This window comes from Podarcis liolepis (genome assembly GCF_965112155.1).
Source record: "Podarcis liolepis genome assembly, chromosome: 2".
Lineage (NCBI taxonomy): Eukaryota > Metazoa > Chordata > Lepidosauria > Squamata > Lacertidae > Podarcis > Podarcis liolepis.
The window spans coordinates 84,108,590-84,136,113 of NC_139555.1; the positions used below are offsets into that span (position 1 = coordinate 84,108,590).

Consider the following 27,524-nt stretch of genomic DNA (forward strand, 5'->3'; position numbering starts at 1 on the left):
CGCCCCTCCATCTCCGCCCTACTGCTGGCAGCCACGTCGAGCCCTCGGCTGCCCACCAGGCGACGAGGGCGCATGCGCGCTGCTGTGGTGCTGAGCTGTCCCGGTGACATGCTGGCAGGAAGTGGCGCCTTTGCAGGAAGTCGGAGCTTCAGGGATGCCCAGGGAGGCGCAGTCCACCTTAGTAGCCTGATAGCCCTTCTCGGGGTCCGCGCTCCTTGCCTCTCCCCTTGGCCGGGCTGGGTCGCCTGCCGGCCTCGGCTCTCAAGCTTCTCCGCGACCCCTGCAGCAACACAGGGACAGGATGCTGAAGAAATTCGATAAGAAGGACGAGGAGTCCGGTGAGTTGATGGGAAAGTGTGTTACTACCCTCTTAGATCTATCGGTGTCCATACTGAGTTCAAAAGGATGGGATGCGAAAGTTGCAATATTTATCTCATTAAAGAACAGCCAACAGCACCCTAATGAATTGATGAGAAGTCTTCGCTGTATCTCGTTGCCTATAGCAATTCATTTGTCGTCCCAGTTGGGCAGCAATGAAACTACTAGCACGTTTGCAAAGCTAAGCAGGGTCCAGTATGGTTTCGAATTGGATGGGGAGCCGCCTCTTGAGATTTCTGCATTGCAGACAGTTGGGCTAGATGATCCTAGAGGTCCCTTACAATTCTACGATTTACATGTGAAATTCTTATTATATAGGAATTATTTTAGGTATATATGTTTTGATTGTTGCATTGCTTCAAGGTGCTTCATGGGAAGCAATTCATCAGATAAATAAAGGTGATCTTAAAGGAAGTGCATCTATATCTCTTGCACATCTTATTTTAGTAAGGCTTGAAACTGTTATTATGGTCTTTCTGCGCAAGCTTTCTTTTGTTCTACCATAATATACTTTTATTGTACGGTGGTTCAGCAGCTGTATACTTTCCCACCCCATAGCTGTTCCATTTCCGTTGGAACATTTATCTACTGTTTTTGCTTCATCTCTCCTAATCTCTTGGGCCTCGCTTGGCAACTTATAAAGCCCTAGGCAAGCACTCTTGGACTGTTTTAGTTGTACAGTTCCAAATGTGACATTAGGCAGTCTATAAATAAATAGTGCTTACATTTGACTGGTGAGTTTTTTGCAGTTTTGGAGAAAAAGCAAAATGACACCTTCTCCTTTCCTCTCTCTCTCTGTGTATAAGGCAAGTGCCTATCAGTGGTTTCTCCCTCCATCTTTATTTCAGATATGGTACAGCTTTGTTGATAGATGTCTGCAAGCCACCCTTCTTTGGAAACAATAGGGATGCTCATTTTAGGGCAGTACCTTGTGTGGCTGAGGGAACAGATAATGAATTTGGTTGACAAGATATGTTGGATAACTAAGTCACCTACAACTGAGTTTCTTTTGTGTATAAGCTGTGAGTACAAAAGAAACTGCCTTATACCAAGCCTGACCATTGGTCAGTCTAGCGCAGTATTGCTGACTCTGGTGGGCAGCAACTCTTCAGAGTTTCCAGACAGAAGACATTTTCAGCTCTGATGGGAGATGCTGGGAATTTGAACCTGTTTTATTCTACATGCAATGCATATGCTTTACCGCTCAGCTATGAACTGTAGATGAGACAGGGCTGCATAAATTTTATTTGTTTTGTTTTGTTTTTGGTTGTACACTATTGTTTTTTCTTTCTTTTTTAGCAAAGGGCTGGGAAGTGACATTTGAATTAATAGAATATCAGAAATAGGGTTAATGGGTGTACCTATCTTGAGGTTAATAGCAACTGGGAGGAGGAGAGAATTGAACCTGAGACCTTGTTCACGCAAAGCATGTGCTCTGTCGCTGAGTTATGAGATCTTCTCCCATCACACGTTTTTCTGTATGTAAGACTCTTTTACAGAGCTGGTAAATTTCCAAGCTGTGGTTGCTCAAGTAGCTAAATATATCTAAACTTTTTGGAATACTTCCTTCGCTTTCACAGGGTTGGTTACAATGGTGTTAATTGCATATAGCTTGTCAGCCTCAATATATGGGATGACTTGTAGAGGTCTTATCACATATGAGGAATTCCCAGATCTACATTAAAAGTTCTTTTTGAGGATTCCAAGGTGATAAATATTCACCCCAGCGAAGTTGATGGTGGCTGAAATTCAGGCTTTCCAGCTTACTGGATTTAACACATAGTGACAAATCCTTGGTCGTGATCACATTTGATGTTCCTTTGTTGCAGGTGGGGGTTCCAATCCATTCCAACACTTAGAGAAAAGTGCTGTGCTGCAAGAAGTAAGTTCTTTAACAGTGCCGGTCTTTTTTTCAAGGAAACACATTTTGGCATATCTCTGAGATCTCATTCATTCACATCTTTCTTCCCAGGCTCGAGTATTCAATGAGACACCTATAAACCCTCGGAAATGTGCTCACATCCTCACCAAGGTTTTGTATCTCATAAACCAGGTAATGGGGAGACTTTTATTTTTTTCATTTACAGTGGTTTCTTGTTAAACCAGAACTTGTCTGCCTGTTAATGCTCATGAGCAGAGCTTGTGTTGTGCTGCTTGGAAGAACGGCTGTTTCAATAGCAGTGGGTTGTGAATGGTCTTGGTAGTGTTTCCTTTCCCGCCTCCAGGCTGATGAAGCAGGTACTGTCATCAAGCAGCAACCAAGTAGCCTGTGCCAGTTCTCAAAGTGACTCTCTTTTGAAGAGGTAGTTGGTTCTTTCCACCTGGGAAGGTAGCCTCCTTCCAGCAATTCCTGTAGCCAAGCTGGTGCCAAAGGTATTGCTATGCTTTCCTTTGGACCACATCAGTTTGACTTCACGCCCAGAGGCACACTCCATTGTCTCTTGAGACAATGGAGACAGACAGACGCCAGCAAGAAGCTCTTGTGGTGGGGGTCATTTTCCACAAATATGATGTTAACAAAGTTGCTTCTTTCTGACCTCCCAGCTGAGGCAAACTGTTGACATGAACTTCCATCTCTTGCTTAAAGCGTTTGCTAATGTAAATGTAATTTCTGCGGCAATGCTCACTGCAGTTTATTCCATCACTGATTCTAGTTGCTAATAAATGTTGATGGGTTTCTTCCCTGCGTTCCAGGGGGAGCACCTTGGTGTGATGGAAGCCACAGAATCCTTCTTTGCAATGACCAAGCTGTTCCAGTCCAATGATGTAAGCATGCCAAGTCTGCCTCTATACGTTCACATAGGGGAGGGGAAGAGTATGGGAGGCCTATCCTTTAGTGCAGGGCTATCCAAACTCCAAGAGACTGCAATCTACTCCCACTGTAAAACAACTGGCAGTGATCTACCCATTGGATTGTCCAAAGTTGCTGAGCTTTTTTTTAGGGAGCCAGAGTTGTTGAGTTGAGGATCCTAGGATTGACACCACGGATATCCCACGATCGACCAGTAGATTGAAATCAACCTGTTGGACAGGCCTGCTTTAGTGTGCAGTCCTGGGCAAGAATTCCTTTTGCCAAAGAACCACTTTGGCAAAATGGTGGGGTGGCAGGTCCACTACCAAAATGGCCTGAAGCCATTGTTACATTTGTTTCTCATAGAATCATAGATTTGCAGAGTTGGACCCAAGGGTCATCTACTGCAGCCTCCTGCAATGCAGGAATCTCAACTGAAGCATCCATGACAGGTGGCCGTCCAATCTCTGCTCATATGCAGCCTCCTTTCCTCTCATGACAAAACAGTTTATTTTTTGACATATGCTATTGGTCAAGTGCAGTCATGGGAACATAGGAAGTTGTCTTATACCAAATTCGACCATTAGTCCATCTAGCTCAGTATAGCCTACACTGATTGGCAGTGGTTGTCCAGGATTTCAGACAACAAATCTATTCCAGCCCGACCTGGCGATGCTGAGGATTGAACCTGGACTTTCTGCATGCAAAGCAGATGCTCTGTCACTGAGCTATGACTCGTACCAAAATATGTTCTGGGTGAGCCAATAGCAAAATGTTTGGCGACTCCTGTTCCCCCCCAGAAATGATAGCAAGATTGATTGATTGATTGATTGATTCATTCATTCATTCATTCATTCATTCATTGGTATCCCACTCTTCCTCCCAAAGGATCCCAGGGCAGTGACATTATACTCTGTCCATTTTTTATGCATCATAACACTTATCTCCCTTGTTTTTCTGCCAGCCAACTCTCCGCAGAATGTGCTACCTGACCATCAAAGAGATGTCCAGCCTCTCAGAGGATGTCATCATTGTGACTAGCAGGTGATTCCTTCTTGAGCTGTTCTCCATGCAACTGTTTCCCCTATTTTTATTTAGGTTGTGTGTGTGTGTGTGTGTGTGTCCTTGAGACCCTTTTAGCCCAGTAGGGTTGGCAGCAGTGCCTATAGGAAGCAATGAAGTTGGTGGGTGTTTGAGAGGGAGAAATGATCTTCTTGAAAAAGGGTGTTGAAAGACAGATGCTGAAGTCCTCTCAGTGCAGTTGGACAACTCCAACCTGGAGCAATCCAAGCATGTTCACTGCAGCTGGGAAATCAAGACAAAACAACAAGATAATAGTGCCTTCTTTCTTTCCCCCTCTAAAAAAAACCCTATTGCTTTTTTATCCTGTGGGTACTTTCATGAGAATCTTTCTAGCATACGTGGAGATAAGGAATGTTTTGACTCAGTGGAAACTGTTAACAGCAATGTTTGTCAATGTTTGCAGGCAAATTTGAGCAGTAGTTTGCACCTTCCTTTTGAGTGTGTGAGAGCACGCACATTTTGAAAGACAACAAACCACATTGTTAAGGTGTAGCAACTCGTATTTTAGCTTTTGTGCTGTATCTTGTGATTTACGTATTAGCTGTTTTCCTGCCCCCAATGAGGGCGGCACATGTTGTGAAATCATCAGTTTCATAAAGTAACAGGCTACCATAACTTCTCTATTAGGAGCACACTCAGGGATTTACAGGGGTACACATTATCATAATTATTGTGGCTCCCACAAAGGCATTTCCATCTTGTTGGGAACGTGCTTCTGTTTCTTCCAGTCTGCAGCTCTTGTTGTGGAGGAGGTGGTGGTGAGGTTAACAAAATTAATCCTCCTGGCAAACTGGGAATATCCCCTCACTCACCCAAGTTTAGGATATTCCAGTATTCTTCAGCAGAGTTTCTTTTTCTTTGAGAAAAATAAGTGGCTCACGTAAATGTAAACAAGCTTTAATAATAAACTGAGAGAAAACTGTAGCAAAATAACATGATGAGCAAGACTAAAACAACATTGTGAGTCGAGTCTGAGGTAAGAAAACAAGAAGAGGCATTCGGTCCCTCTTAACGGACATTATTAACTGAACATAACGGATCACACTGAAGAGAGGGGCTGATTCCGGATCAGAACACACAATCCCTGCCCACCAGATACCAAACATTCAACTGATCAAATTAGGTCCCAGTGGTTTTCTTACAGCTCTCGCCACTGTTGTCTACTGTTTATGAAAGCAGTCCTAAAAACTTTTCCTTATTTTAATCCAGTTTAACCAAAGATATGACAGGGAAAGATGACAACTACAGAGGCCCTGCTGTACGAGCCCTCTGCCAGATTACCGATGTAAGTGCCGCAGTGTAATTCTTTGATGGCGGATCTTTTTCTCCCGGCTACCCCTGCTGCCTTTCCCCATCCTTCCAATAGCTGTCTCTCTTGAGTCCCCCTCTTCTCCCTTGCTTCCTGACTCGCTTCTTTGTTGTTCATTTTGCCCCTTCTCTGAAGTCCTCCTGCCAAATGGCTTCCTGTTTCTGCTCTCACAAGCACCTCTCGCTTTGCCATCCCCGCAGACGACCATGCTGCAGGCCATCGAGCGCTACATGAAGCAGGCGATTGTGGACAAGGTGCCCAGTGTCTCCAGCTCTGCCCTTGTGTCGTCTTTGGTACGTAGGTTTTTGACACACAGCCTGTGCCCAGAGCGAGAAGGCCTGTGTTCGGATAGGAGGAGCGTTACATTGTTTGACCATCTGTAATAATAAGGGTATACGCTTCTTTTTGTGAAAAGCTAGGATCGGAGAATGTACTTCTTTCCAGGAACTCAGAGTCTCTCTGTTCTTGGTCCCTTGGTGGGCCATTGCTGCATTTTGGGGAAGAAGCAGTGACGTTCTGAAATTTATACCTTTTGCCAAATTGCTTTTCAGAAGCATTGCCTTCCTGAGTTCTGAGACTGTTTCAAGCCACAGATGGAAAGTGGGTGGTGGTGATAGGCTAACATTAACATGTGCAGCTCATACAGCCCAAAACCTGTGCCAGATCTTTCTGGGGTCTTCCCTTGTCTCTGCTGGAAGGACCCTTATTTGGATTGCAAAGGCCACTTCGTTATGTGCCTCCTTGTTGTTATTTTTCTTGACAGCATCTTCTGAAAACAAGCTTTGATGTGGTAAAACGCTGGGTGAATGAGGCTCAGGAGGCAGCTTCGAGTGATAATATCATGGTCCAGGTAAGAATATTAAAGCCACTTTCAGTCATTTTTTAAAAATGACATTGAGTTTTAGGTGTGTGCTTCTGGGTTGATTTGTGGCAAGGAAAGGGAACCCTTGGTTCGCTGGCGAAACTTGACCCACCAGGGGTTCATATGTGCCCTACAAGTCCTTGCCCCCCAAAGCACACCAACCTGCCTTATACATGATGTTCTATGTGATGTTAGGTGGGGGGGGCAGGTAGAGATATGGCTGCCAGTTCATAAGCAAGAACCTCAAAGTGCAGACTCTTCTGCCCATTGGCTGGTGGGTGGCACAAAGGTGAAGCTTTGTGCACTTTAAGGCACCACGTAGGGTTCTTTTTAAAATAGGCGACCCTTCCAGCTCTACAATTCTATGATTCTAAGCACGGTATGGTGCTTTGAAGTCTCAGCTTTGGGACTTCAAAGTGCCCAATCCCTTGACATCACAGTGATGTCTGGTGATTGACAGGTGGGCTACCACACCCACCTGTCACATTTGGCCCTGATAGCTAGGTTCTGATGAGGTTCTAGCCTGTGAAGCCAAAAAAAATGGAAATAACCTTGACCCTGATACGACCCATTTTTCCCTCTCCTTAATGTCTTCCAGTATCATGCCCTTGGCTTGCTATATCACGTGCGCAAAAATGACCGCTTGGCTGTCAACAAAATGCTGAACAAGTTCATGCGCCATGGCTTAAAATCGCCTTTTGCCTATTGCATGATGATCCGAGTGGCCAGCAAACTGCTGGAAGAAGAAGCTGGAGGGTAAGTCCTACTGCTTGCTATTGTTTTTACATCCCGGAAAAAAACATTCTGCGTAGTGCTACATCAAACATTCTTCAAATTTGATTTTGGGCTTTTTTAAGTGTTGGAAAGTTTCCCGAAAGCACCTGCAAGTTTTACCTTTCTTATGTTAGCATCATTAAAATGGGGGGGGGGAGGTCTCCTGCTTCTAAGAAAGTAGGAAGTCCATTATAGGAACATAGGAAGTTGCTTTGTACTGAGTCAGACTATTGGTCCATCTGGCCCAGTAATGCCTGCACTGATTAGCACCAGCTCTCCAGGATTTCAGGCGGGAGTCTTTCCCAACCCTACCTGGAGATGCCTGGGATTGAACCTGTGACCTTCTGCTTGCAGGTTGGATGCTCTACTGCTGAGCTGTGTCCTTTCCCCAATCAGTTTTGGCTGCATTAGAAGAGCACTGAGAGCAAGCAAAGCTATTTGAGCTGAGAGGCATGGCCTTTGATGATACTGCCTTGCAACCAGATCTGATTCCTCCCACCCTCTAAAACTCATATGCCGCTCAATGGTGGCAAATTGCCCCCCTTCAACTGGATAATACACCTCCAAGCAGTTGGGTCACTTCCGAAAGTTCAGTTTGCTTTCCCAGTGGACAGCCATGCAAGTTTTTAAGTCAAGCAGTTGGCCTATGTGTGGGAACCTGACTCCTCCTCTTCTTCTTCCTCCTCTTTTGGTATCCTAGCCGTGACAGCCCCCTGTTTGATTTCATTGAGAGCTGCTTACGGAACAAGCACGAGATGGTGGTCTATGAAGCTGCATCTGCCATTGTTAACCTGCCCAGCTGCTCGGCTAAAGAACTGGCGCCGGCTGTGTCTGGTAAGTCTTTTCATTGTTGAAGGAAAGGGAGGCTTGCTGGACGCATGCCAGTTTGGCTTACTGGTCGTAAAATGAAAGTCTCGCTGTCAATAAAAAGCACTCCCTTGCTGGGTTCAGTGCAGGATTCTCCAGCATCTTGAGGGTTGCTGTGTGAGTGCTGTAGGATAGCATCAGCAAAGTGACATGCAGGCAGGCTCATTGATTGAGATGGCGCATTTGGGCCCTGGGAAGATTGGATATGTGATGTAAGAAAGCCTTTGCCTAATGTTAGGCACCAGGCCAAAATGTTCCTCTTTAACCAGGCCTTTGCTTGATTTGACTGACATTCTATGCCCTTTTAAAAGGGGGTGTTATTGGGTGGCTGTTGTTTGTATTTTGATTATGTACTTTGTGGTTTTATAGTCTGGTTTTTTCCCCTGTGAACTGCCCTGAGACCTTCGGGTATAGGGTGGTGGAATAGTAGTAGTAGTAGTAGTAATAATAATGGTGATAATAATAATAATAATAAATTAATAATATAATATTTGCTAAGAAAAGTGTACTCTAAAAGGAATCAAAATCCACTGTGAATATTAAGAGAGGCGTAAGTGAGTTGATGAACAATGACTTGATGCAGGAACAAAAACCTGGCCATGTCTTGTCATCTCCCACAGACAGCATCAACCAAGGGTAGCTAACATTGTGCCCCCCAGATTTTGTCGGACCTCAACTCCCATCATCACCAGGTAGGCTGGTCAATGGTCAGGAATGATGGGAATTGTAGTCTAGGAACATCTTGAGGGCACCACATTGGCTATCCCAGCTTAGATTTGGTGACTGGTGGACAAAGCAGTGTGCATTTGCCTCCTCTGGGAATGAGAGAAATATGTCTCTTCTGCAAACTTCTTGTGTTCCAGTTTCACCCCTTACGCAGGCTGTGAACTGAATCATTGCAGTATGGCTGGTGTGACTATCTTGCCAATAATACTCTATCATTATTATTATTCATTTTACAGTGTTACAATTGTTCTGCAGTTCACCCAAGGCAGCACTTCGCTATGCAGCAGTTCGAACCCTCAACAAGGTAAGAAGGCTCAAAGAACTCTGTGGCCAGTTGGGTTTGCCTGCTTGGGTAGGGCTAAATTAGTCCTTGGATAGGTGAAGTAATAAAAAAGAAGTGCCATTGATCCTATGAGACCAGCTGATAGGAACAGATTTCACTGGTTCTTTGAACCACCTCTCTGGTTATGTGTCCATTTCTTGGTTTTCTGAACTGTGGTTTAAGAAACTGGGAACAAGTTTTGAGGCCCACATACTTCTTCCCCTGCACACTGTCTTAATTTTAAGTCACAGCTCCTTTTCGTATCCCAGACAAGAAAATCTGTGTCAGTGTTCCACTAGCCAGGATCAACAGTGAAGATTTGTGTTGCTAAACTGGCATTAAACCAAAGCATTAAACTCTGCACTTTGTATGCAAGGTGGAACTGTAGCTCAAAGATAACAAGACAAGAGCTGAAGTTGGAGCACAACAAAAACAGTTTAATACATGGCAGTTTATTTGTGTCAGAAACTTTATGATTCTTGCCTATTGTGCCAGAGTTGTGAACTCTCCCAGGGGCTCTTGTATTGAAGATACTCTATATTCATGCTTACAAGTTCAGCCAGCCTGCAGGGAGCAAATTCTTCTTTCTGTTCCTCGCCACTAGGTTGCTATGAAGCACCCGTCTGCTGTGACTGCCTGCAATCTTGATCTGGAGAATCTGGTCACAGACTCCAACCGCAGCATTGCTACCCTGGCCATCACCACCCTGCTGAAAACCGGCAGCGAAAGTAGCATCGACCGGCTCATGAAGCAGATCTCCTCTTTTATGTCTGAAATCTCCGACGAGTTCAAGGTATGGAAAGACTCGTGCTTGGGGCTTTTATTGAGCTTTTCTGTTTGTGGGATGTGGGCTGGTGTGAGACACAACTCCGGTCATTCAGTGTGCTTGTTGCATTCCATGTTCTTTCCAGGTTGTTGTGGTACAGGCCATCAGCGCCCTCTGTCAGAAGTATCCACGCAAGCATGCCGTCCTCATGAACTTCCTCTTCACAATGCTGCGTGAAGAGGTAAGTGTCGCCGTTTGCATTGCTCTCCTCATTATTGGCTCGGGGCAATCTTTCTCCTGCAACCTGCGCTACCCAAAATGGAAGCCTGCGTGACAGAAATATGACCTTCACCTTACAGCTTGGACTGCAGGAATCTGATACGATGTAGAAGTCTTTTAACCCAGTATGTTTCCGAGCACAATTCATAGTGTTTGTGCTGACTTTTAAAGCCCTAAACGGCCTCAGCCCAGTATACCTGAAGGAGCGTCTCCACCCTCATCATTCTGCCCAGACACTGAGGTCCAGCGCCGAGGGCCTTCTGGTGGTTCCCTCACTGCAAGAAGTGAGGTTAGAGGGAACCAGGCAGAGGGCCTTTTCAATAGTGGCGCCCGCCTTGTGGAACGCCCTCCCATCAGATGTCAAGGAAATAAGCAACTATCTGACTTTTAGAAGACATCTGAAGGCAGCCCTGTTTAGGGAAGTTTTTAATGTTTGATCTTTTATCACTTCATGATTATGATGAGTATTAATATTCTGTTGGGAGCTGCCCAGAGTGGCTGGGAAAACCCAGCCAGATGGACAGGGTATAAATATATTATTATTAATTTATTAATTTATTATTTCCCCACGTGAGTAATGTCAGTCAGATGCTACCACTGCTCATAGGGCAGATGCCTACTGCAGGCATGTTACATACTTGTCAATACAGTATTAGCTAAAACCCACTCACCATTTCCTGCAGAAAAGCATTGCTTACTGATTATGCTGTACTTATTTGGTGAACATCCTTAGAATCCTCCACATGACTGGGAACCTTGATAAGGCAAAGCAGTCACAAGGAGACTTTTACATGCATTTAGTCAAGCCTGCTTAGAAGACCACATCAGACCTTCTCACTCAACATGAAAAAAATCCTTCCAGTAGCACCTTTAAGACCAACTAAGTTAGTTCTTGGTATGAGCTTTCGTGTGCAAGTGTGTATCTGAAGAAGTGTGCTTGCACACGAAAGCTCATACCAAGAACTAACTTAGTTGGTCTTAAAGGTGCTACTGGAAGGATTTTTTTTATTTTGACTATGGCAGACCAACACGGCTACCTATCTGTAACTCACTCAACATGGTTCAGGTGCACACAAGTGCGCATGAGGACAGTGGGGGATTTTCTAAGGTGCTGCTTGGTGTAAGATTTTTTTTAACTGTCAGCCTGTCTCCATATTTTAGATTAGGGAAAGGGAGATGTTTTGGGTCCATGGGCCAGGTCCTTATCAGAATTGGCCTTGTGGACCAAATTTGACAGGTGGGTGCTAGTTTTGCCAGCCCTGGGTGCTAGTTGCCACCTGTCTTGTCACCCCCTTTGGAATGGGCACCAGCTCCCAGCCAGTTGTTGCCCATTTCAGCATACTCCCCCCCCCCCGAAAATCTGCTCTTGGGAATCTTATTAGCAGCCTGAGTTGTATCAGCTCTTTCCTTTGCCAATGCCACAGTGCTTGCCAAGGAATGAGTTACCCCCTTAACCATTTTTACAGGCAGATCACCGACAGAAGTCAATTATTTTTCCAGATACTTTTTTCTTCTTCAAAAAAGCAATCTGATGCAGTGTCTGTTTTTCTAAATATATTAACCAGCTGGCAATATTTTCAGTTGTATTGCTTTCTAGTAAGATCTGGATAAAACTACGGCTATTTAAGCTGATTTTTCTTTCCCTCTGAAAATGGAATGTTCTGTTCTGATAGCTTTTTGTGTGGGTGGAGAGTATCGTCCTGAGTATTCTGGTTTCAGATGTTCCTTCCATTCCGTTTATTCCTAATGGCTCCAGGGCAAACAATCTTGAGACGGCTGCAGCTTCAGATATGGACCGAACTTTAGATGAGGCAGCACATTTTTAAATCCTATAGGGCAAACAATGGTCTCTTTCCCTGCAAACATAGCCTATTCTACTTGTAATAAGCAGCTGTTGGTTGTATCAGGGAAGATGAAATGCCCTTGTTTTCCTAGTATGCCATTTTATGAAAGAACCCAATATTCTGTTTATTTGGGGGCTTCATGGACATGAAAATATTATTGCTTGATGGGCTGTCCCACCTCTGTCCATCCATTCTGTTTGATATATCCCTTAATTTTGTTCTTGAAAACCTTCCTGCCAACACTGTGATTTATAGCCAGTCCCTGGAGACTCTTCAGCAGAAGATTTAGGCTTGGAACAGAAGAAATGCAGAGCTTCAAAACCCAGCGCTCTGCATGCTGGAGGCTGTACTCAGGGTGCCTCCAGGCTGTCGGTGTTTTGTGGAAGGGATTCAGGCGCTTGCCAGATCATTAGCTTTATGCAATTAAAGTGGATTAAAGTGTTCTGTCTCCCTAGCTCAACAAATCCACTATTTAAAAAGGACACTCTTCGATTTGGAAAGTGGCAGGGAAGTGCACTGAAGTGCGAGTTGAACAAATGATTAATGGGAAGATGTCTAACTACCCAGCAAGCAAATTGGGATGAGTGCAGGATGAATGCCCATTGTCTCTACAACAACCCAACTGGCACGAATGCTCAGCACAGATTGGACTTGATCTAATCTCTGTATAAGCTTTGTGCAGACAAATTGGGAAGAATGCTGAATAAACAGGTTGTCTTGAATAGCCCTAAGGCTTTTGCACCTGTGCCTTCCAGTAAAGTCTGTCTCTGCACTTTTTTCAGGCTTTTATTCTCGGCCATATGCATGAGAAACCCTTTTTGGTATCCTGTCTTCTTTTTCCAACAGAAGGCAGCAAGCAAAAGAATTATAAAAATGCAAATTGGTTGGAGCAGGACAATGGAAGAGGCAGGGGAGGTGGCAGGATATAAAATGAAAGCATAAAATCCTAAAGATTCCAGACTCTTTGCTAAACAGTACAGATGAGTAAGCGCCCTGACACCCTCTTGCCTTGAAATGCAGGTGAAAATTCATTATTACCCAGTAGCTTTTCTTTTCTTTTTAAGAAAGGTACTGTAAAAATAGAGCCACTATCCTCCACTGAGCTTTCACCCTGACTCATTCATGTCCCTGTCCAGGGTGGCTTTGAGTACAAGCGAGCCATTGTTGAATGTATCATCGGCATCATTGAGGAGAACTCGGAGAGCAAGGAAACCGGACTCTCCCACCTGTGCGAGTTCATTGAGGACTGCGAGTTCACCGTCCTGGCCACCCGCATTCTCCACCTGCTGGGCCAGGAAGGGCCTAAGACCAACAGCCCTTCAAAGTACATTCGTTTCATTTACAACAGAGTCGTCTTGGAACACGAGGAAGTCAGGGCAGGTACATGCACACATACAAGGAGCTTATGGAGTCAGGTTGTCGGTCGGTCTAGCTCAGGATTGTCTGGGCTGCCTGGCTCTCCAGGATTCAGGCAGGCAGGAGTCTTTCCTGTCCAGAGGTGCCAGGATTGGAACCTGGGACATACTGCCTACAAAGTGTGACAGCCTCTCCTCCTCTTTATGCCATTGGGGGTAGATGAACTTTCCCGACCTGAAATCAAATCAAGGTAAATGGTCACTTGCTGGAATGGTCAAATCGAGGTAAATGGTCACCCAGCTGGAAGGGACAATGGACAGGGATGGTGGAAATTGTAGTTCAGCAGCATCTGGAGGGCCACAGATTCTCCATTCCTGATGTAAAGAATGTACTGATAAAGAGCGATGATACCTTACATGTTATAAGAGGATATCAGCTGCAAGGGATCGTTCAGATACTTCTGTTATATGAGGTTCTAATGATAACATAAAAGCTATTTGTTCCTGGTTCAGTCCTGTGAATATATTCCTATTCCATGCTTGGCTAAACCTTTAAGGCAGTGGTTTTCAACCAGTGGGCCATGGCACCTGGGGTTCGCACCATGCGTGATGGTGAGGAGTGCTGCAGGCAACACCAACCTCTGTCCCTCTTTCATTCCCTCCCTTCCTCTGATGCCCTCTCATGTCTCTGCCTCCCAAAGGCTTGCACAACTGTTTATTGCAGCAGCCCTGGCTACAAGTTCCCCAGGTGAATGATGCCTCTGGGGCTGGCCAGGGGGTGCTTCCCAGGGCCCTGTGGGACAGCATGAGGACGCACCTCTCTTTGGGGCAGGGGAAGCAGCTCAGAGACCAGGGGCAGCTCCAGCAGCTTCCTGGAGGACTCCCAAGGAGAGGAGAGGAGAGAGGAGGCTGAGGGAATACTTCACAAGGGAGAGTGTTTGAAAAGGGGTGAGGGACTGCCAGCTCCGCAGGCAAGGGGTGACATAACTGGGCTCCTGAGCCCCACAAGGATGCTGCAGAAAGAAGGTAGTTGGTCAAGGGAGCCGTGGACCCAAAAAGGTTGAAAACGTCCGCTTTAAGCGGCTTCCCACACTGTCTTCTCCAGCTGATCATCCCTGTTTCCTTTCTTGCTTACAGGTGCTGTAAGTGCTCTGGCTAAATTTGGGGCTCAGAACGAAGAAATGCTCCCCAGTGTCCTCGTGTTGCTGAAGAGGTGAGTTGTGATTAGAGCAGCATGACCACATAGATCTAACACAAAAAAACTCTCCCTGGGAAAGATGTGTAGTTTTTTGCTGTTGAGACAGCTCTGGAAAAAGCCAGACATGCTGACTGTGTGGCCTAAGCTGATTTCATAATTACTCCTGCTGCTGTGTGGTCAGAGAGGGCTGGCATGGACTACAGTACCCTGCAGGAATCTGATTGGATGTGGAAGTCCTGCTGATTTCCCCCAAGCAAACGATGCACAGACCTGCTTTAAATTTCTGGCTTCCTTCTGACTTAGAAAAACTGGCTGGCTGGTCAGTGCTACTGGAAACCCAGTCCGATAGGTGGGGTATAAATAGTAAATTATATTATTAATATTATTGTTGTTGTTATTGTTATTGTTATTGTTATAACCATTGCAGCAAGGACTGTTGCTGTTGGAACCGTGTCCCTGGCCAAAGAGGCAGAGCAGACAGAATCGAGACATCAGGGTTTCATGTGGCTGGATTTGAGGATAGAGTCAGTGCAGAAGGCTTAAGAAAATGAACAAAACATTTTTAACGGGAGCAGTAACGTCTCACTTTGCAAATCCCCAAAATAATAAAAACCGGGGGAAGGGAAACGCAAAATTGGAAAATGCCGGATAAAAATATAAGACTTCCTCAGATGGAATGGAGGAGAACTGTTAGAGGCCTAAACATAATAACCCAAAAGTGCTGACACAGCCTTGGGTTTGCTTCCAGAAGGAGGACTGAAGGAGGGCAGGGGTTGCGTGCATTGATGCAGTTCTCTGATCTTAGTCTCTGCAACAGATTAGGAGCTTAGCAGGGTCAGCACAGATGCCTTGGTCAAAAGAAGGGATTGTTCCCAGGCTCAGATGCACTGAGGTGGCCACCCATTGCAGATTCACTCTTGGATTCGGCACCACAAAACAGTCTTAATGGGCTCTGAGTAAGCAGCTGTTTCCTGACAGTTGTCAGCACTGGGACAGGCTATTTATGCTGCTGATCCCTTCACCACAGAGCATGCCGTCCTCTTTATTGACCATCTGGATTGGATTAACTTGGATAGGTCCATGTGAATTCAAGTGATTCCCACTGAGCAGAGCTCTCTGATCTTGATTTCAGGTGCGTGATGGATGATGACAATGAAGTGAGAGACAGGGCCACGTTCTACCTGAGTGTCTTGGAGCAGAAACAAAAAGCCCTCAATGCTGGCTACATCCTGAACGGTAACCAAGCTGCCAATTTGGGGGCATGTGAAATGTAAAAGTCACATTTACGGCTAGAATTTGCCATAATGTGGAACAGGGGTTTGGGGGAGGTTTTTTTAAAAAATAATAATTATCTTGAAGACAGTGGCAAAGATTTGACAGTTAGAATTGTAGGTGCTGTAGTTTGGTTTGAAACTTCTGTTGTGTTTTTCTTTTCTTTTTTAAAAAGCTGACTTTCAAATTGCTCAGGTTAGATTGGGAAGCTGTTTTGTAGCCCAAAGTCTCAGGGCAAGTTTTATACTGATATCAAAATTGTTCACAATCACATAAGACAAACCAAAAGGAAGGTCATGCATACATCTGAATAAATCCTTAGCTCTGACTCAGGGAACTTAAAATTCTCAGCTTGTTCACCCTACCACCCCAAAACAATGGCACCCATAACTTACTTTTTAAAAACAAATAAATAAATTATATTTTATTGATAAGTTTCAGTGAGAAAATAAAGTAGAAGGAAAGGGGGGGGGAATGAAAAAGGAATAGAGACCCGTAGCTTACTTAACTCTTATTTTTGCTAAAATTCACCACATTGGCTCTTGCCAAAGCTATATACAGACTGACAAGGCCAGCTCAAAATGTTTAGCTGCCTGAAGTGAAGCAGAAGCCTGCCCCTTCTCCTCCCAATTCCCCATTCCACATGGAGAAGCCAACTGGCCTGGCCTCTGAACCTTCCTTTGACACTGGTGATGGGATAGCATCCTGTGCTGCGTGTGAGACAGCTGGCTAGTTTTGGGGAGCCAAAAGAGGCTGTGCAGCATACGTGCAGGTCTCTCCTCCAATGGAAGGGAATGACCAGGAGGCTTAGGAGGGACCGGACCCTGCTGCCCATCTACCCCAGTATCTGCTGCCCAAGGCACTTTGCCTAACAGTAGGGCCGGAAGTGCAGATTGATTTCCCTTCTATCCCAACCTAGTAACTGTCACCTTCCAACCAGCTCATCATTTCCACCTTTAACATAGTGCAGTTCCTCTCAGCCAAGGGGGTTGGTTAGAAAGAAGGAACAGGAAGGAAGGCAATAGATGACTCCTTATTTCCACACCCGCCAAGCTAGAACACCAAAGTGCATTGTGCAGCATTGATGAATTGATGGTGGTGTAGGGGAAGGCTTGATGGATAGCTCTGAAGGCTCCTTTTTGGTTGCCAGCATTTACTGATACTTTTCAGGTCTGTCTAATCTATTTGTGGGTCAGCGGAGATGGCTTCGTGTAGCATGAAGGGCAAATGGGGGTTTTAGCCTGATTTCCAGATCTGCTTCTCTTCCTGTGCGGATTGTATAATAAGGGATGGCAGAGCCTCTGTGCTCCCTGAGCCCTGAATGGGAACAGATGCAAGCCAGTTGTTTTGTACGCAGCTCTCAGGAGGAGAGTCATCTCCATAGGTACCCTTTTGAGGTTATGAGTGTCCCCAGCTCCCTGAAATGCAGATATTCATCAGGAATGGATTTGCAGTGAAGCATTTGGTTCCTCTGCATCTGGATAGGAATATCTCCTCAGTGGGTAGTTGCTCCTAGCTCAATCAGCAACCCATTTAAGCTGTAGGGGATTAAATTGGCCCCAAGCCAGGCCCTTTAAGCAGGTTTTGGGATGAGGCCATATGGAAGAGCAGATGTGGAGACTTAATTGAGCTCTGATTTATAAGGCGACAAAGAGGTCCCTGGTTTCCTGTTAAGTTCAATTTTGGTCACCCTTTCTCTTCTCCAGGATTGACTGTATCCATCCCTGGCCTGGAGAGGGCGCTGCACCAATATACACTGGATCCTTCTGAAAAACCCTTTGACCTGAAGTCTGTTCCCTTGGCAACTGCCCCCATCACTGAACAAAGAACAGGTAATTGTAGAAATAACAAGGGACAAACTTTCTCATCAGTGTCTAGCACAGCACGTTTCTTGGGGACTTTCCAGTTCTCTCTGCCCTTTCAAGGTGGCCCAGCTTGAATTTCATGGGCCCTTTTCACAGCAGCACCTGCGATATTATGAATTGCTTCAGTTTCATCTTGCTAAGACATCAGGGACCATTTTCTTTTCCCCTTATGCTGCTACCTGATCAGAATATTGGTGCCATCTTCTTCCATTACAGTAATCAACCTGCTGTTTGTTCCAATTCTGGCTCTCCTCCCACCTCCTGTCCTGGTTTTCTAAATGAGCACCAAAAATAAGGTGCTGTTTCTCTGTAAGAGGTTCAATTCCCTTTTTGAATTACCACAACAGAGCTTCAGGTTAGCAAACATGAATTACTGTACATGTGCTGTGTTTTTCTTGCTCCATTTGCAGAAAATGCTCCGGTGTCTGCCACCAAGCAGCCAGAGAAAGTGGCAGCAACCAGACAAGAAATATTCCAAGGTATGATATCACCTTGTATTTGAGTATAGAATGTGACAGTTGAGCAATTTGTAAGATTATTCCCTCAGTCTTTCGATATCTGAGATTTTTCTGATAGATGTAGTGTGTTAACTAGAAATGTTTTTGGGGAGAGTAGAGTCAAGATCAACTACTTTTTAATGTATATAGCAGGTGGGGGAACTAGATCTGGCCATTGGGCTAGTTCCTTATCTCCCCCACTTGTGGGCCAACTTTGACTAAATAAAAACGGACAAATTGCCAGTTCCAGATGGCATCCACCTCAAGAACTCAAGTGTGAAATTGTTGATCTTCTAAACAGAAATGTGAAACTTGTCCCTTAGATAAACCTGCATACATTAGCTACTTTCCAGTTCTCAGGTAACACCATTTTTAAAAGAGGGATCCAGCGAGGATCCTGAAAGTTATAGGTCAGTTAGCTTAATGCTTGTTTGGGGGAAACTGGCGGAAAGTATTGTTAAGGATAAAATAGCCAAGCATATAAGAACAAGTCTTGCTGAAGTAGAACCAGCTTGGCTTTTGTGAGGGAAAATCCTTTCTGACAAACCTATTAAGAGTTCTTTGACAGTGTCAACAAGCATAGAAAGAGGTGATCTGTGGTGTTCTTTGACTTTCAAAAAGCTTTCCACAAGGTACCTCACCAAAGACTGCTGAGTGAGCAATTCCTGGATCAGGAATTGGTTAGGTGCTGGAAGCAGAGAACAGGAATAAATGGAAGTCGCCCAAGGATCAGTACTGGGACCTGGGATCTTTAATTTGTTCATAATTGAATAGGATGCTGGACTAGATGGGCCAATCTCCTGATTCAACAGGCTCTTCTTCTGTTGTTCTGTACTTAAATGTTTTTATCCATGTTTTACAGATGAGGGAACTGAGGCTGGGAGTTGTTTATTCCCCTAAAGCTATAGTCTAAGTAGAGCAGAAATCTTGAATAGGTTCCACTTGCCAATTCTCTGTGTGTGTGTGTGTATTTTAGAACAATTAGCTGCTATCCCAGAGTTCCGAGAACTCGGCCCGCTGTTCAAATCCTCTTCCGAGCCAGTGGCTCTTACAGAATTGGAGACGGAGTATGTGATCCACTGTACCAAGCACACGTTCACAAACCACATGGTGTTCCAGGTGGGTACTGCGTTGAAAAAACACGAGTAGTGACAGTAGTCTCTTCCATTTATAGATGGGTTAATGTTTGGACATCTCAGAGTTGTTTACAGTATAATAGATGCACAGTGGGTGCAATAAAAATAATGTCACATGGTTTACCTTCAAATAAGCGCCAAATATGGTTTCCATATCCATGGAAACAGTATCAGTATAAATAAAGTCAAATAGCATTTGAGGCAGCATAAGGTAGAATCCTAACAAACATAAAACACCCTTTTCATACCGCCACTTGCCCAGTCTCACGCTCACAACATCCGTTCCCTAATCACTACAATCATTCACTACCTCTGTCAACCAACCAATTGCACTCAGCACCCACATACAAAGAATTGCTGCCAATCATATACATATAAGAGACTCTCCTTCTCTGGAGGGTAGGACCCTAGCCAATGGATTCAAATTACAAGAATGGAGTTTCTGACTAAACGTCTGGAGGAACTTTCAGACAGTAAGAGCTGTTCCAGCAGTGGAACGGGGTCCCTCGGGAGATGGTGGACCCTCCTTCCTTGGAGGTTTTTAAGCAGAGGTTGGGTGGCCATCTGTCATGGATGCTTTAGCTGAGATTCCGGCATTGCAGAGGGTTGGACTAGAGTAGACGATCCTCAGGGTCCCTTCCAACTCTATGGTTCTGTGGTTCTGCATATGCTTGCACACCTCTCTGTCCTCCATCCAGGCAGTCAAGAGGCATACTTAGAGGTCAAGGACATAGTCTTGCGAGATAAAACACTCAGAGGTTCGAAGCAGGGCTGTGGCTGGTGAGGAGATTGTGGCCTGGGTAGAGTCTCAAGAGGTTTAGTTAGTCAGAGGGCTGCCTTTGGTCCCTGGTTCTGAGGTTCCCCATCCCTGCCCTAAGACTTAACCACATTGGGTCTGGGTTTAAACAAAATGAGTAACTGTGGTTCATTAGAAACAGAAGCAGAACCTTCCAATCTTCTTGTGGCTGAACTGGAGGAGGAGAATGGGGGGCATGCAAATAACACGGTGGCCTGGTGCCTAGAATGATACATTTGGGGTTGTCCCTCACAGAGGCCTCAGACCAGAGGATTTCCCTCAGCTAAGCAGGGTCAGATGATTGATGCATGCAGCACAGCTCCATGAGGGTAGGTTGGATTAGCTTATGGCAGGGCACAGGTTCCTTTTCATATCTGAAAGATGGGGAGATGTCCTAGTGGGTGTCTACTTGACCCCATTACAATGCTAAGAACTACTTTTGATGCTGATCCTAAAATATATGCAGATTTGTTTTACTACTGAAACTGTATATGCCTTGGGAGATGTGCACTTCAGTGGTGATGCTGGAGGGTGGAAAGCCATTCTTAAGGATGTTTCAGCCCAAGAAATATTGTAGCAGAGGAAGCCAATGCAGGCGACTCTCAACTTACACTGGGGTTATGTTCCAGGGATAGGGTGTAAAACCAAAATCGTGTATTGTCAAAACTCATGGGGCTCCATGGCATGGCAGGTGGGATTGCCAAAGTCTCCCCCCCCCCCGGAAATATGCCTCTTTTCCACCCTTTTTTTTTTTTGATTGATTGATTGATTGATTGATTGCCAAGCACTTAAAGCTGAATACAGTAGTTAAATGTGTGTAAGTTGTGAGTTACTGTATATGGAAATTGGATCTTCATGGAAGAAGGCTCTGTGCCTATGCTGGCTCAAGAACTGCACTTGCCTACAGCTTAGTTGGGTGTGGAGGGTCAACACAGGACCAGTGCAGGCACTATGTCTGCAGATGCACTGAAGCAGGTGCCTTCTGCAGTTATCGCCTTAAATATGGGTCTTACTATGTGTGTCTTTGAAAACTATTGTTGGAAACCAGTTAACCTGAAAGACCGCCTACTCCTCTGTAAACCAGCAAGATCGTTTATATCCTCTGCATATCTCACCCTACAGAATGTTATAGGATGGTGCCCCCAAAATGGGCATTTTCCGCTATTGCCCCTATATTATGGAACACACTTCCCTCTGAAGCAGCAACCACCAGTCACTTCAGATATCTTATAAAGGCACATATTTTGGCCCAGGTTTTCCCTAATCTCTAAGATCATACTCTGTCTTAATGTAAATCCCCTGAATTTTTGTTTTTATATTACCCTTTTACTGAGCCCAGGATCTCCATACATAGTGCCCAGGTTTGCGCCGTGGAGAGGTCACCGGTGCTGCTAACACAGCAAAAATAACATGGGGAGGAGGCAGCAGTTATAAGTTTCTGGTCTCTGCAGCCACAGCAGGTTGCTGTGATTCTCTGACAGCCTGGCTTTGCTCCCAGAAGGACACTCCATTGTCTCTTGAGACAGACAGATACCAACAATTGGCTTTATGTTGTATTTTTTGTTTCGTTTTTGTGTTGTATATTGCTCAGAATTATTTTTAAAGAAAGATTAAGTGACGTAGAAATGCTTTTAAATAAACAGACCCCAAACTTTACATTACAGCACAGTAAAGTACATTCAGTATTTTGTGCCATGACGTTCCTTGATTTTCCCTGATAGTTTGACTGCACAAACACCCTGAATGATCAGATCCTGGAAAATGTCACAGTGCAGATGGAGCCAACTGAGGCATATGAGGTCATTGGTTACATACCGGCCAAAAGTTTGCTGTACAACCAACCTGGCACTTGCTATACATTGATTGCATTGCCCGAAGAGGACCCAACAGCAGGTAACAAGATTTTCTCTGTTTTCTTCCCTTCTCAGTCAGACCAAGCTGCCTTATAGTTTTGAGCTTGCAGCCCTTGTCCATTTTAACAGACATTAAATGACTTTTGAGAATTCACGTACTTTTTATTTGAAGACTTGTCTCAAATGCAGTGCTTGGTCTTGGCAGTGCAAGGATCTATTTTGCACAGTGGGACTGACTTTGCCCGCACGTGCCCTGCACCCGACTAAAATGCTCCAAATGGGAGCCGGGGGGGGGATTCTGGAACAGATTTAGAGGCATGCTTGGAGAGAAAGGGGAATGTACCATTGTGCCAGTGTAAATCCTTGTGCAGATGGGACAGTTTATTAGCACTGCCTTGGACACAAGCCTATAATAACAGTGTGTGAATTGTAGGCCTAAAGACTTCTAGACACCCTTTCTGTGGAAAAACCTTGTTTACCTTGAGTGACGTTGGTAGGTTAATTTGACTTTTCTGTCTAGGGGAGAACTGTCTTGTTGGGAAATTAGAACATTACAAGCACTCCTCTCAGTCCTCAGTGACTTTTTAATAAATAGGCAGACTGGAACCTAGGAGCTGAGACAGGAATATAAATTAACTTGTACATTTCACATATCTTTGTGCTTGATTTTTTTCTTTTTTTTCCCCTTTCTGCAGTGGCCTGTACGTTCAGCTGCATGATGAAATTCACTGTCAAGGACTGTGACCCGAACACCGGTGAAGCAGAGGAAGAGGGCTATGAGGACGAATATGTGGTAAGAGGAGATTTAGCTACTTTCCTGTCCCTTTTTCAATGTCTCCTGGTCAGGTGGTGAAATGTGAGCCAAGGCAAGGCCATCCAGGGTGACATCGCTTTGCCTCCTGACCTCCTCTGGGGAGCTGTGGCTTGATCTAACAAATGCATTAGAAACCCTGTCTCATCAGGCCCACAGGATGGATTGACCAGCTTCTGAGCTAACAGGCTGTTCAGTCTCAGCATGTCCAGATGGCTAAGTGTCAAACCTGGGGTGCCCTGTCACCAGCTGCTCACACACAGACCTGGCTTATAACCAGCTGAATGTTGGCAGCCATTTACTTGAAGGCTGTGACGTCTCCCTGGGGCATGACTACTCTGAGCTCCCTGTTCTATCCCCACATTTCATGGATAAAATGCTCCAGCAAAGCTGTTTTGCTTGTAATCTTTTGGGTAAGGAAGTTTTTTTAAAGCAAAATACACCCTTCCCGGCACACTTAAAATACCAAAGGCTCTATTCCCCCCCCCAAAGTATGAATACATAATAATATGCTCTAGAGAGTGTAGCTGATGCGCTGTGTGGAGGATACTGATGAGCCAGCTTTTATGCTCAGTGGGTTTCATTTTATGTATCAGGGCCATTGATTTCCTGTCAGCTTAGGGCACCGTGGAAGTGTTCTCAGTGTCAAACCTACAGGAACATTTTGCAGGGAGGGCTCCTTTCCCCCCCCCCTTGCCTGGGAGTTGTTGTTTTTTACTCCAACCATGCAACTGATATTTCGAGCCTGGGCTGTTTTACCTGCTCCTGTGCAGAGATTTTGCTTGCCCTAAGACTTGTCTTCTCCCTGCAGCTTCAGTCCCATTACACAGGGTGGCATTTCTTTTTTCTGCTCTGAAGAGCAGACTGCACAATGCAACTTGAACCTGGCTCTGATCTATTGATTTTGCTTCTCCGTTTCTTCCTCCCCACCCCCGCCCAAGTGTCTGGCAATTCTGCTGAGAGTCACATCCGCTATGTGCGCTGCTCCAAAAGCTACCCACTAAAAAGATCATCATTTAAGAATGGAAAAAAGTGACAGCGTTCAGTCTGCATTTGTGCCATATTAGAAACATAAATGACATGCTGCATCATGCTGCTAAAGGCTCAAAACATATTCTTTCTCTCTCTCTTTTGGCTGGTGTGCAAAGTTATTTTTTGGAAGGGCAGCACAAGCCCCTCCTTCATATGCAGACCATAATGTGAGTCAGGCTCCCTACAGGGAGGCCTTGTGTTATGAGGAGACCAAGCTTCCTTCCTCACCCTCAGGAAACATCATGCAGATCAGTCTGTTTTGCATATTCTTCTTCTTCTTTGGCGATCACTTGTAGCTGAGTAAGATTGTCTTCCATAAGTTTTAACAATGAGTCTGTAAGTGACTGTGGAGGCCAATTCTGGACCCACATGTCCTTCCACAGTGGGGACATTGGTTCCCGGGCGGGAGTTGATCGCGGTGTGGATTTGCCAAGTGTGCCTTCCTCTTAGCATGTTTCTCCCTTGCGTTCCGAGTTCGAGTGTCTTCAAAGTCCATGACACCTTTGGTAAAGGCTGTAGAGCACCCAACTCACAAATAGCGGGCATGATTCATGGGATGAACTCTGTCAGCAGAAGCCCAGTGGAAGTGCTCCCGCTTGCGCAGCAGGGCTTTTCCAACCACCTCTTCCACTGTGTGCCCCCCCCCCCAAATTGGCTTTTGGAGGGGATGGTCGGGAAAACCATCAGAAGAGCATGCAGGGAGAGGGGCAATCCTTCCATCTGGCAAGCTGATGTTTGTAATGGTGTGACTTGGAAGGGCGCACCACTCTTCCGTTCAGCGTGTGATTTGGGTGCTGGCCCAGTGATTCTGTGGAAAGACGGGCATTAAGGGATGTTGAAGACTAGATGGCTGGTAAAGAAGAGGGAGTACAGAAGAGGAGGGAGAGTCACAGGCATATAGAGCACTATGCAAAATGCAGAACACCTTGGCCAGCATCCCTCTAAATCCAGGGGTGAGGAACCTTTTTGACTCCAGGGCCCAAATCCTCATTAGGATCAGCCTCGTGGGCCAAATTCTGTGGGTGGGTATGGTTGCTGATCTGTCAGTCACATGACACATGATTGGCAGGTGGCCAACCTGGGGAAAAATGCAAGCCCTTTAAAACATTCTCCTGTCTTAAAGCTGCTAAGTGCCCTTTGAAGCAGCCTCCAAACCCTCCTTTAAATTGGAAGGCGAGAGATGCCTTAATGTGACGGGGGTTACAGCTGCTCAATGAGCCAATGGCAAAGCTTGATACAGAGTGGTATCGATTCACATATCCTTTTTTTTATATTAGCTGGAAGACATTGAGGTGACCATAGCAGATCACATCCAAAGGGTTCTGAAGCCAAATTTTGGAGCAGCCTGGGAAGAAGTTGGCGATGAGTTTGAAAAAGAAGAGACTTTCACGTTATCCACAGTGAAAACACTGGAAGGTAATATTTGTGGGGCTCTTGATATGCTTTCTCCCTCCCCCCCCCCCCGAGTTTTAAAGTATTTTTTCTTGGATTCTGATATGGTCCCAATATATTTCTTTCCACAGAGGCAGTAGGCAATATTGTCAAATTTCTAGGGATGCAGCCCTGCGAGCGGTCAGATAAAGTGCCTGAAAACAAGAACTCTCATGCCTTGTACCTGGCAGGTGAGGAGTTGTGCTAATACATTGGTTTCAATTTTTGTGGTGATCCTAATGGGTATGGCTGAATAAAGGTAAAGGTACCCCTGCCCGTACGGGCCAGTCGTGTCCGACTCTAGGGTTGTGCGCCCATCTCACTTAAGAGGCCGGGGGCCAGCGCTGTCTGGAGACACTTCCGGGTCATGTGGCCAGTGTGACGAAGCTGCTCTGGCGAGCCAGCACCAGCGCCGCACACGGAAACGCCATTTACCTTCCCGCTATAAAGCGGTACCTATTTATCTACTTGCACTTAGGGGTGCTTTTGAACTGCTAGGTGGGCAGGAGCTGGGACCGAAAGACGGGAGCTCACCGGCCGCGGGGATTCGAACCGCCGACCATACGATCGGCAAGTCCTAGGCACTGAGGTTTTACCCACAGCGCCAAAGTATAACACTGGATAACCGTTAGCCAAAACATTATTAATGTAAGAGCCATTCTAATTTTCAGGTCTTTTTCTTTTTTTCTTTTTAAGTGTCGTATGTTTCTTTGGAATTTTAGTTTAATGCTCTCGAGGTAGCAGAGATGCAGAATTCTTCTAAGCATTTGACATGCTGATTGATAGCCTAATGCTATTGTCGTATTCATATCTACTACAGGTGTATTTCGGGGTGGCCACGATCTCTTGGTCCGTTCTCGTCTTGTCCTGACAGACACTGTGACAATGCAAGTCACAGCACGGAGTGGAGAAGAACTTCCTGTGGATGTTGTCATGGCCTCTGTTGGTTAAACACAATATAGGACTTGATATTTCAAACTCTGAAGCCAAAAGGGGGTGTTGGAAATGTATCCCCACTACTCTGGACGCTGAGAGAATCATTAGAACATTAGCTCTTTTTCTAATTAGGTGGGGGGGGGGAACATTGTGTGAGTTTAAAGCTAGTCTTCAAAGTATGATCAGAGGTTTTCTGAGATACCGAACCAGTAATTTTTTCCCGGATCTCTAAACCATTTCAAAAGAGCATCCTTTTCATATCAAACTCTGCAGGATCCCAGTGCCTAAAGATGCTCACACCAGCTCCTGTTGTAGTAACAGTGTGTCAGATCCTTTCTGTGATCAGTGAGAGCCCCTCCCATTATGGCAGTTTCTATTTGTGTTTGACATGTTTTAAGCCCTTCAAAACAGATCATAAAGCTAAAAGCATGAATTTACTCTCATTGCTGCTACCAGTTTAGTTTCTTTATGGTGGCATTAAAACAGACCTTACCTGTATCCAATAAAATACAGTAACGCAAAAAGGCTGCCTTGGTATTCTCAAGAATTTGATAGGAAAAAAATGCCTCAGAGTAGTATCTCTTGCCCACATTAGAATGCAATTGCAACCACAGAGTACAAATTCAGTGGACCTATTACTTGTTCATATGAAAACTGACTTCCCTTTCCATTAAGGATAGTTGACCCCAGTTTTTCTTTCATTAAAACAATTAAGTTATGCGCAAATGTAAAAAGATGTTTCTGGTGGCAGTAATTGGCAGCAGAGAAGCAGCAGGGGTGATCCAGAGTGGAGAAACAGTGACTAGAGAAATGTTTAGCTTCTGACCCCACTATATTGCTCCTATTCACCCTCTACCAAAGCAGTTTTTCCATGCTAACAACAGCAAAATAAAGCAATTGGCCTACCATGTTACACAGTTTGCTCCTAAAATAGTATGTCTTTTTTTTGTATTTTGCAGTATCTGGAAAAAAGAAATGGTCTAATAAATTGCTGATCATCAGATTGCTTCATTGATTGTAATGCAATTGTTTAAATAATTAGCCAGCATTTTATTTTATTGAAGGTACTTGGAGTTTTATTTATACGTGCTAATATTGTGCTTTGTTCTACTCTGCATAATTCTGTACATAAAAGTTGTGCCATGTAAGCCAAGATTTAAACAGTATAGCGTTCTTTTTGAAAAGTATGTGGTTGGTCATTATGGTTGTGAAGGGGGTTGTGTACAACCACATTTCATAATTATATGGCTTTGGCAAGGAGAGGAATAGTTTTACAGAGAGCATGTAAGGGCATGTTCACCCATAAGTTATATGCTCAGGCTTTACATTCAGCAAAGCTCC

At 45.0% G+C, this 27,524-nt stretch overlaps 1 protein-coding gene across 1 annotated transcript; it reads left to right on the forward strand.

Moving 5' to 3' along the window:
- Nucleotides 1-25: 25 nt before the first annotated feature.
- On the forward strand, nucleotides 26-27,336 carry COPG1 (COPI coat complex subunit gamma 1). Its single transcript, XM_083489241.1, has 24 exons — nucleotides 26-338; nucleotides 2,208-2,260; nucleotides 2,351-2,431; nucleotides 3,073-3,144; nucleotides 4,134-4,213; nucleotides 5,462-5,537; nucleotides 5,762-5,854; nucleotides 6,325-6,411; nucleotides 7,022-7,179; nucleotides 7,898-8,031; nucleotides 9,027-9,094; nucleotides 9,717-9,905; nucleotides 10,024-10,119; nucleotides 13,138-13,381; nucleotides 14,494-14,569; nucleotides 15,687-15,790; nucleotides 17,533-17,658; nucleotides 18,102-18,170; nucleotides 19,165-19,307; nucleotides 21,842-22,013; nucleotides 22,669-22,766; nucleotides 25,094-25,232; nucleotides 25,340-25,438; nucleotides 26,068-27,336. The coding sequence occupies exons 1-24, from the start codon at nucleotides 302-304 to the stop codon at nucleotides 26,196-26,198; spliced, it is 2,625 nt and encodes an 874-aa protein (XP_083345367.1). The 5' UTR covers nucleotides 26-301; the 3' UTR covers nucleotides 26,199-27,336.
- Nucleotides 27,337-27,524: the final 188 nt, after the last annotated feature.